This window comes from Tupaia chinensis, unplaced genomic scaffold (assembly GCF_000334495.1).
Source record: "Tupaia chinensis unplaced genomic scaffold, TupChi_1.0 Scaffold000384_1, whole genome shotgun sequence".
In the NCBI taxonomy this organism is placed as follows: Eukaryota; Metazoa; Chordata; class Mammalia; order Scandentia; family Tupaiidae; genus Tupaia; species Tupaia belangeri.
Genome location: NW_006159886.1, coordinates 688,819 through 699,954, shown reverse-complemented (window position 1 = coordinate 699,954; position 11,136 = coordinate 688,819). Strand labels below are relative to the sequence as shown.

The following is an 11,136-nucleotide window of genomic DNA, read 5'->3' as shown; positions in this document are numbered from 1 at the left end:
AGGAATGCCCCTGAGAAGGGGCCCTGCGAGCTGCTACTTGCCGTACCCTACCCCAATCCTGAGGGGGAGTGGTGTCATTGGATGGCTCTTGAAGACCCTTGAAACCTGCTGATTTCCGCCTTTTGCTTTCTGTTATCACTACAGGTGATCTTGATCCTGACGAAGTATTACCATGCCGACATGGGGAAGGTTCTGGAAAGTTCTCTGTGGCGGTAAGTCAGCCCAGTCAATGGTGGGTCCTTCTCACACACCTGTGCATTGTCTCTTGTGTGTCTCTGATCTGGATCTGAGGACTGAGATCCAGCCACCCGGCTGTAGCGACTCCTGGTAGTTGGCGGCCTCACCACATTTCTCTGGTTAGAAAATGCACGAAGGAGAAACTGAAAGCGGATTAAGAGTTCGGCGGTGGGCACACATCGCGGCAGAGAAAAGACAACTACTCAGAAAGCTTCTTTGCTTTTGCTTTCTTTTCTTTCTGCTTTTTTCTGCTTTTTTTTTTTTTTTTAACTCCCCAGAGGAGGAGGAGGGTTTGCATTGTGAATTCAGGTCACTGCACAATCTCCCTTCGCTTGTGCTCTGAACTTCACATGCGGCTCCTGGAGTCCACCAAAGGCTCCGATTATCCTCATTGTTGAGGCGCTTTCTTTCTTCCGGGCTTAATCCAAGAGCCTGGTAAACAAATAACCCACTGATGACGGGGCTATCTCTTTATATGTGAACTGTGAATTCGGCCTAAGAACATGAGCCTGCCCCTTTGATGTTTCAAATGAGATGAGAGGGAAGGAGTTTCTGAGAGTCCATTACAGTCATTATCATCCTCAGTATTTCCATCTGCTTACCCAGGAAGGGAGAGCCGCGTCCCAGCCTCTTGGGCGAAGGTTCCGAAGCTCTTCTACACAGATTCGGTTTCTTCCATGCACCCAGCTGCACGTTCTCTGGCTGTGAACGCATTCTGTTCCCCAACACGTGTTTCTCAAGTAATAGTTAATTCATTTTCCTATTTGAAGTCTATTAAAACAATGCCTCTCCCAGCCGATCAGGACTTCTGATTTGTGGGCGGGGACTCTCAGGCCTATCTTGGGTTGATTTATTTTCTGCTTTCGGCTTGGCCTCCAGCACAGGAGTTTGGTGATCTGTTCTGTCGGTTCTTCTGGAGGGATTTCTGAGATGCATTGGGAAGTGGTTGAAATGGGACCCTGAGTCGGACGTGTGAGAAACAGTGTTGCCTCCAGCCAGCTGGCTTGGTCACCTGTGGTGCTAATGAGGTCGAGGGAGCCCCTCTCGCTCCACTGAGTTTTTCTTATCCCCTCCACAACAAAAGCGCCTCTCTGGCCCAGCTTCCCTTAGCTTGCGGGGGTGGGGGTTCACCTCCCACAGGCTCACCAGCCCCTCCTCCAGCTCCACCACCACCAGAAAATGGGTCAGTGGTGGTGGGGTGGGGGGAGGAGTCACATTCCTCCAGAGAGGACAGATGCTGTGTCCGCCCACCCCAATGGCTCCGTGTCTGTAGGGCTGCTTTCACAATGTCCTGCTACTCCAAAGTTGGAGAAGGCAATTCACTGTTTCCAAGCAAGAACAGAAGATAGTGTGCGTGTCCAAGCTCCGGTGCCATGTCAGCGTTCTTTGTGGGTTTAAGTTCCAGGGTGGGTTTTGGGGCTGAGGCTGCCTGGGTGGGCAGCCCAGTAGAGCATGTGTGACACTGCTAGGTGGCTGGCCCAAGGCCAGGTGCCCCGGCTACGAAGTGGGTGGAGGTAGTTAAGTCTCCTCTTCCTCTGAGTAAAATCCCTCGCCCACCTCATTTGCCCCAACTCATGCATGGCGGTCAAGTCCTGAGGGCTCCTGTGCTCATTAGCACTCACTAATCCATCTCACGGCACTTCCTGAGAGAGTTCCAGAAAGCCTGGTTTCCTGTACTCACTGCTGCATCTCCGTGTGGCTGGAGGAGAAGGAAATGAGGTATCTTAAATGTCTGAGTAGCGAGTGGTCCTGGCGGGTGTCATCTGGGCTTAAGTGCAGAATTTCCAGGTGTTGTGCACATTTGCTGTGGCCCTCGTAGGGCTTGGGGGTGGGGGTGGGGGGGACACACAATTGATCTTGGCTAGCCCTGTGGCATGGGGCCCGGGGCTCTTCCTTTACAGGCTCCAGACAGGATTCTTCAGAAGCACGTAGGGAAGCTGAGAGACCAAGCCACCCACCCGAGAGCTGCTCCCAAGGGTGATCTTTCCAGAACTTCAGTTTTCTCCTCTGTAAAATGGGGATAAAACACCTGTGAGGGGGAGGGTGTGAGGACCACATGAGGTAATATGTGAAATGTCCCTAGAACATTCAGAGGTCTAAATTTAGTTTTTTCTCTGAGGCAAATCAACAGATTCTAATTTTCCATCTTCCTTTCTCATCACTGTTTCTACACCCCGACGTTTCCTCGCCTTTATTAAAAATACATGCAGAAACATTAGTCATTTCAGGAGAGTTCACCCACATCCCAGCCCGTTGGTGCAATTACTTTCTTTGTTTATATGATCTTTTTTATGCTGGCATATTTATATAGATATAGACAAAAGTTTTACATATTTTTCCCCCACAAAAAGTATGTTTTCCGACTTTCCCCATTGTACCCTGGTCTGCATCTTCATTTCCTTTATGGCTGTGCATTGGCCCCTTTGGGTTAATTTTCTCTAATACTTAGCTGTGCTCACATTGACGCTGCTATAAAGAATCAGGCATGTTGTTTTCCTGTTCATTTTCTTCCCTGGGTGAGCCTGGGACTGCTCCGTGGCTGAGTCGGAGGGAGGGAGCAGATTTGCAGCTGGAGCTGAGCACTGCATTCTCTTTCCAGAGGAAGACAGGCTTGCACCTGGGCAGTGCCCTGTACCCTGACCCACTAGATCTTACAGCTTTCCTAAAACTTGCTAATTTAATGGGGTCCCAAAGGGTCCGCGTTGTTACTTTAACTTGATTCCTGGTGAGGAAGACGTGTCCCATGGTCAGCTCATAATCACGCATTCTCTTTCTTCCTTCCTTCCTTCCTTTCTTTCTCTCTTTTTTTTTTTCTTGGAGAGGTTTTTACTATGGGGCACATGCGCTCACCAGAAGCACAGAGAGAGACAGAAAGCGAGAAATCACCCCCCAGGGGGGATGGCCATGCCCCAATCCCTTCTCCTCCATTCTCCTCTCGGGGACTTGGGCTCACGTGTTCTCTTCCTATTGTTATGTACTGTGTCCTCCCTGTCCATTTGGGACCTTGCATAGAACATTTAGAAGTCCAAAGACTGCCTGGATATTTCAGTTTCCCAAAAGGTTGATATATTTCAATATTTTGGATACATCAGTGTTAATTTTGAGTTGGGAGAGAGAACCTAACCATCATTTTTTTTTTTGAGAGAGAGATTTTGCTATAGTTCATGTACGCTTGCCAGAGAGACAGAGACAGAGAGACAGAAGCAAGAAATCACGCCCCCCCCCCCATGGGGAATGGCCATGCTGCAGTCCCTTCTCCTCTATTTTCTTCTTGAGATTTTGGGCACACATGCGCATGTGCCTGGCATGAGTATTAAGCTGCTGGATCCAGGACCCGAACCATAGGCAACTACATGGAAACATAACCATTAGGTCATCTGCTGGTCCCACAATCATTATATTTTGGTACTAAGAGATACCTTTCAATAAGTCATTTAAATGCAAAAAAAAAAAAAAAGAAAAGTTCAAAACCTGAACCTCAGTGTTGCTCGGGCTCTGCCTGCCCATGGTGTTGGAGACACGTGCAGACAGGAGGGTCACGCACCCTGTGGCTGGAGAGCGTGTATTAAATGGGGTTATTAAAGACACACTTACTGAACATGCACCAGAGCCTCCCAAGAATTCTCTTGTGTAATCACAATAAATACATTTTTAATGACAGGTGTGGCATTTACATTCTGGAAATGGCTCTTGGAAATCCAAGCCGAATGCATTTTTAATTGGGCTGTATTTGATGAGTCCCGTGTCCAGCAGCCTCTGCTTCCCGGCTTCCAAGAGCCAATGCTTTGCCCATTGCCCTGTTCCCTGAGGGTGTGAGGCAGGAGGTAAGCGCAGGTTCTGGGTCCCCTTGAGTCAATACAAGAGGCTGGAGGTGAGCGGGGAGCAAGACCTGTCCCCTGGGAAAGCCCAGGCTGGCACCAGGCACTTGAAGGCACCTCCCCCTGTCCTAGGGCTAATGGGAACTGTTACCGCCCTTCCACTCAATCCAAGGCCTTCCCTACCTTGTATCCACGTGGGATCCATGTCTCGTGGCCACTGTAGTAAATAGCCACAAACTGGGGGCCTAATTCTGCAGAAATGGAGTCTCTCACAGTCTTGGAGGGGTCAAGTCTAAATCAAGATGTCGGCAGGGTGTGCCCCTTGAAGCTGTAGGCGAGGGCCCTTCCCACCGCGTCAGTTCCTGCGCCGTGGCCACTCCCTGTGGCTGCTCGCTGCCCGCCACCTCCTCTTTCCTGTGGTGTCCTCTCCGAGTAGCTCGTATTAGGACACTTATCATTGGATTAAGGCCACCTGGATGATCCGGGATGATCTCAGCCTGAGATCCCGCAGTGCATCTGCAGAGGTCCTTTTCCATCCACAGGCGAGGGTGTGGACTTTGGGAGCTGCCCTTTGGCTCACTGCGTGATCCTTCACCTAACTCTGGTGAGACATTCTGGATCGGATCTCCTAAGTGGTGCTCACGTCTGCCTCCATTTCTGTGTGTCTCAGCCACGCTCCCATCCACCTCTTCATCCTCAGCTGGATCCCAGCAGCGCTTCCCAGTTTACCGCCTGGCCATCTGCATGCTCCCTGCCCCCCCACCCCCATCATTCCTCTCTCCTTCCAAGGCCCCAGGGATATAAGACGCACACACACACACACACACACACACACACACACACACACATTCGTTCCCTACCTATTCCTCTCCCACAGCTCAATGTCTGCTCACACCCCACTGCCCAGGTAAGGGGCTTCAGTGGGCACAGGCTGAAGCAGCTGTGGCGAGTGAGAAAGCAGGTGCATACTCTCGGCGTGCCTAGAGAGCTTGTGTGGCATCTGTAGTGTCTTAGAGTTCTAATGGACTCAATGGAAAGGTAAATCGTGTCTCAGATAATAAACACAGGGCCTAGCCATGGTGGCATGGGCAGGAGGGAGCTGGGACACATAGGAGGCCCAGGCTTGGACCCCGGGCCACCCTGCACAGTCCAGGCATTGTGACACATGCCTGTGGTCTCAGCTCACAGGGAGGCTGGAGCAGAGCCTCGCCATGAACTGAGGCCCTGCCCAAAATAACTATCTCTCTCTCTCTTTCTTCTCTCTCTCTCCCTCTCATTAAAAAGATGCCAAAAAAAAAAAAAAAATAGGGCCAGCAGGTGGCATGGTGGTTAAGGAGCTGAACACTCCCACCTGGCCAACCATGGTTTCAGCCCTGGACCTGGTGGCTTGCTTTCTCACTTTCCCTCTCTCTCACTCTGTCTCTGTCTCTCCTGGTCAAATTAAAAAATAAAAAAATGAATGAATAAATAAAATGAAATAATTCTTTAAAAAAGAAAAGAAAAGAAAAGAATGAAATGTTCTGTAAATCCCCCCACCCACTTACAGGAGGGCACTGCTAGGGTTACCCTTGGTCCAGGCACTCCTTGTCAGATGCTGAGGGAATTCTCTGCGACAGACAGGGTAACAGTGGAGCTGAGGGCTTTCTGGGGTACCGACTTTCAGTTTTAAAGCTGGGACCAGCCTCATGGACACTGGGATGAATCAGTCCCCCCAAAACAGAGGGCAGGCAGGCTCCTCAGATGGGCCCTGTGCTGGTCCTCCGAACTCAGTATTGATGCTCAACCTCTGTTTCGTGATTGCTCTCCACTCTGGGAGCCTAACTGCCCCCACTCCATAATTAGATTTTTGTTGAAGCAGTAAATGTGTATAAAAAGTGTAGTTTTATATCCTCTCAAGAACCAGTTCTTGCCCCTTGTGGGCGATGTCTCCTGCTGGGACTGCCTGTCCTGAGAAGACTTCTCATACTCCATTTCACGCAGGTAAAGCCAGATGGCCAGATGGAGGGGTGGACAGATGTGGATAGTGGTGTCACCCTTGGGAAACATGGCTGGGACCTGGAAGATCCCTGACCATTACGGGGCCTTCCTGTGGAGGCCAGGGGACGCCCAGAGCTGACTCTAACCCATCAGGCAGAGCAAGGGCCTCCAGGACATTCCAAGGCTGGAGACAGTTGACACTGGTCCACCTCGTGCCAGCCTCCCCAAGACTGTCTGCTGAGCGGCTTCTGGGCACAGCCCAGGGGACTGGACTCTGAAACAGCAGGGCATTAAAGCTGCGCCAGTCCTACCATTTCAGACACATGTGACCTTGACAATTTCTGCAACCAGGGGCAACCTCAGGCGTTTTTGTGGGAGAAAGGGGTGAGGGGGTTCTCAGTTTCTCTCAGAGTGACTTGGTTAGCTCCTATCCCTTCTGTGGGGGATGGGAGGTGATTCTCTTTTTTTCTGTCTTTACTTTAATGATGAAATCTTTAACATGTACAGGAAAGGACGGAATGCAGTAGTAACGCAGGCCTGGGTGCCCTGTAGAGAAGCCTCAGTTTCTGCCCTTCTCCAGCCTCCCCTGTAGTTACTTGGGAGTCACATGGTTAGTTTGGGCCAATTGATGGCGAGCAGGACTAAAGTGGGTGAGCCACTGAAATCTAGAGCTTCAGTTTTGACTCCAGCGGAGCCTAGTCCAGCTCAATACCTGTTTCTAGCTGTCATCCATGTTAATTCCCCTGTCCCTGTTTGGGATTCCTCTCTCTCAAAGAAATGAACTGTAATAGATTCTAGTAAAGTCCGACTCTTCCCTTCCTATTTCCCTCACCACCCCCCACCCCACTGCCTACCTAGAAGTCACCTCTGTTGAAGTCGGCATGGATCATTGCCATTTATGTTTCATATTTTAAGATACAATCCATAATTATAAAAAGTAAAACATATTTACATCTAAAACATATAAACCACAATCAGTCTTGCTTGTGGCTAGATATACACAGATGTCCATCCACAGTGAGGCTATTCTACTGTTTAGCATGTTTTAAAATGGATGTAAATGACATCGTCTGGCTTTTTGAAAACTGATTTCTGTTCCCAACTTCGTTTGTGGAATGCGGCCATGGAACACATGTACTGGTGGGTTTATGCTTCCCCTGCTGTGGGAGTGCGAGGAGTCCTACCCCCTGTAAGCCCTGCTGGTCAGGGCTGCAGGGTGCACCCCTGAGCGTGTCTCCAGCAGATGCTTGGATGCGGGAAGGAAGGCTCCACTTCCTCTCCACACAGCCCATTCATCTATGGGGTGACTCACGCCCCCCTTTGTAGTTACAGACATTCCATGTGAGTACTCAAGTGCGCGAGATGGTAGCTCACTGCTGTTTTCTTTCACCTGCTCCTGACTCCTGGTGAAACTGAACATATTTTCCTGTTTACTGACTGTTCGGGCCTCCTCTGTGACTCACCCGTGCATATCTTGGGTCCATCTTTTGCTTTCAGTTGTTTAACTTTTTCTTAACCCCTACCTCTCCATTGTGAGTACTCCAGTTCATCTCTAGGACCCTTCATTTTGAGATGCACATCTTCTAAATGTGTTTCAAGCTTTTACCATGCACCATTAATTTTTTTCCCCAGTCCTTTCTAAGAGGATTTCCTCTTAAGAATGTTTTATCATGCCACATTTGTGTCTCAAAGTGTGATCCTTAGGATAGTAATTTTGTGTGATGGTGTATTAGTCAGCTATTATAATAACAATGCTATGTAACAAGCCACTCTTATGCAGAGGCATATAGCCATCATTTATTCTCATACTTCTCACCACTTGGTTGGGTGGTCCCAAATCAGGCTTTGGACTGGTGGGCTTGGGTCTGCTCCATATGTGTTTGTTCTGGGACCGAAGCTGTCAGAAACAGAACATGTTCTTCTCACGTAGAACACCAGCACTCAGAGCCAAGCCCACCACAGAAGCACATTTTAAGGCTCTGCACACATTACATTAGCTGGAATTTCATTGGCCAAAACAAGTCACATGGTCAAACCCAATATCAGTGAGAGGAAGACTGTAGCCTGAGGAGGTCCAGAGGAGAGGATTCCATCCATTGGAATATTTGCTCAACAGTTTCTTTTCTTTTAAATCTTAAACTGCCAGAGGTGTGTATACTCATCAGAGAGAGACAGAGAGGGTAAGTACCTGCCCCCCTCCCCCATGGAACATGGCCATGCTGCAACCTGCTCTCCTTCATTTCTCCACCCTGCCAGGATTTGGGGGATCACACACATGTGCCTGTGTGTTTTTCAAGCCATCAGGTCAGGACTCAAGCCTCACATTTGGTCATGTGGGATCCAGCTCCCTTCACCACTAGGCCATGGGGCTGGCCCTGCTGAATCGTACTTTAAATGATCACAGATACAAATAGTCACTGACAGAAAATTCATGTTTTGGGGATCAGCTGATGGCGTAATGTTTAAGTTGCTAGATTCCCACGTAGTCTACTACAGTGGGAGTCCTGGACCCGGAAGGCTTAAACTGACGCCGGGTGCTTGTGTGTGCGTGCCCAAAATCCTGAGAGGAGAATGGAGGAGAAGGGATTGCGGCGTGGCCATCCTCCCTTGGGGGAGGGGGGTGGTTTCCTGCTTTCTGCTTACAGTCTCAGCGTAGGCTAGAATCCCTAAACAACAAACAAACAAACAAACAAAAAAGAAAGAATGAAAAGAAAATACAAAATATATGTTTTGTAGTCAGATTTGACAAATATGCTTAGGTTGAAGAAAGTTACAGATTTCTTTGCAAGAGGACTTAACAAGATCTCTAATACATCAATTTATATCACGCTTCTCCAGGAGAAGGTTGTGTGGCATTTCTCTGCCTCATTTGGTTCTATAATCTTACATTTAATTTAACTTAAATTTTATTTCCTTTAGGGACCAGCAGTTAGCGTAATGGCTATGTCGCTGGACTCCCACGTAGTTGACCGCGGTCCGAGTCCCGGACCCGGTGGCTTAAACTCACGCCGGGTGTGTGTGCGTGCATGCCCAAGATCCCGAGAGGAGAATGGAGAAGGGATTGCGGCGTGGCCATCCCCCCTGGGGGGTGATTTCTTGCTTTCTGTCTCTCTGTCTCTCTCTGTCTATCTGGCGAGCGCACCCGCCCTATAGCAAAAAAAAACTCTAAAAAAAAAATTTATTTCCTTTCAAATTTTTCAGCTTAATTTTGATTTCATTTCACATTTTCCTTTTATTTATACACATATACATTTATGCATATAGTAATACTTAAATGTGATTTTATTTTATTCTTGTTCTGCCGAGCATTTCTTGGGATTGGGTTTCCAGGGAACGCAGTTCCAGTGGAGCCAGCGTTTGAGGGTTTCTGATGACTCTGTTTCCGTTTACTGCGTTGTTACATCACCCGTGGAGTAGAGCCTTGGTCTGTCCTGCAGCGTTTCCTTCCCTCTGTCTCTTACTAGCTGCAACTCCAGCGTTGTGTTTTGTGCGTGTGGAGTCTTGGGAATCTGAGCTGTGAAGGCAACAGCGATAGAAAAGCCTCTTGACGTCCCTGACATGAAGAGGTGTCTGAGGTCTTCTCTGCAGTGGCAGACAGTGGCCGGGGGAATGTCCCATGGCTTGGCTGTCCTGAGGGGACATGGACAGAGCCGCGTGCAGTCCATGGGAGCAGTCCATGGGAGCCTGGGGGGTCACAACATGCCCCTTGGCGGTCCCGAATGTCAGGGCTAACAGAACACTGTGGCCCCAGGGTCCTTGTGGTAGGTAAGACCACGTGCGTGTAGCCAGAGCTTGCAGAAGGGAAATCAGAGAAGTGGTATGCTTTGCCCTTTGGTCACCCTGAAGGAGGGGAACTTCAAAGGTACACAGTCTTAGGCTGTACTGAGAGGGAGCGTTCTACCCTTGGCCCGTGCCAGGTGCTGTGTTCTCTGTGGTCCAGCGCCATATGTTCTGTGCCTGAAGACACACCAAGGTTTCAGTTCTGGCGCCACGACTTCCCTTCCTGGTCCCCTCTCTAGTTCTTCTCTAGAAGATGAGCCAGCAGTTCAGACCTCGGGCAGTCCTCGCAGGTCGTTATGAAGATGGCAACAGATGATGCACGTGAACTGACTGGCACTGAGCCCGTGACACAGGCCCCCTCCCTTCTGCCCTTACTTCTTTTTTCCCTTCCTCCCCTCCCTTCTTTCCCTGCCTACCTCTCTCCCTTCTTTCCTTCCTTCCTTCCTTCCTTCCTTCCTTCCTTCCTTCCTTCCTTCCTTCCTTCCTTCCGTCTTCAGTGCTTTAAAATGTCCATTTGGCTTCTCTTCAGTGGTGTGCTCACCCCTGGACCAGTCCCTCTCTGTGTTTGCTCTAACATCACCATGGAGATTGGAGTTTGATTTAAATAAGGCTCAGAGCAGATAGGGGCTGAGAGAGAGGCCCTGACTTAAAGTTTTGGGGGTTTGATGAGGCCAGCCTCCAAGGCCTCAAGGTGCCGCGAAATGTCTGGATGAGATCTAGCGTGACTGAGAGAACTTGAGGAAATCTCTCGGTGTCCCCAGCCCCCATCAAGTGTTCTCTCCGTCTTGACTTGAATAACTGCCCTTCCTCCTGGCTCCAAGGGCCCCATTGCTAGTCCTGAGGATATTTTCTGCCTACCAACCCTTCTTCTCTACTCTTCCCCACCCTCCTGCTCTCTCTTTCTCCCATCCACCCATCCATCCCTCCACTCACCCATCCATATTTTCTTCCTTGTTTTTATTCATCTGTCTTCTTTCTCTCCCTTCTTCCCACACCACCCATCCAACCTTTGTTCCTCTATTCGTCCTTTCCCATCCATCCATTCGTAAATCCGTCATAATCAGTGCATCCATCTCTCTATCCACCCATCATTCCATCTATCCATCCACCATCCATCTATCCAGACTCTGGGTTAGAGTAAGCTGTGATGATCAATGCCCATGACTCAGTTCAGTAGGGCACACAGTCAAGAAGCAACCATCGTTATATGCCATGATGAGGGGGCTGGGAGGACCAGGGAAGCACTAGACCCTCCAACTCTGTTGGAGTAGATGAGATAGTTGTTAGGGAAGACTTCCTAGGGAAGATTCACTCCTGGTCTCCA

General features: G+C 49.4%; 1 protein-coding gene across 1 annotated transcript in view; it reads left to right on the top strand.

Moving 5' to 3' along the window:
• The window catches only part of SORCS2 (sortilin related VPS10 domain containing receptor 2), a 585,200-nt gene that overhangs the window by 223,606 nt on the left and 350,458 nt on the right, over positions 1-11,136 (top strand). Inside the window, exon 2 of the mRNA XM_006153641.2 lies at positions 145-212. Within this exon, the coding sequence (XP_006153703.1) occupies positions 145-212 (68 nt within the window). The remainder of the gene's footprint in view (positions 1-144; positions 213-11,136) is intronic.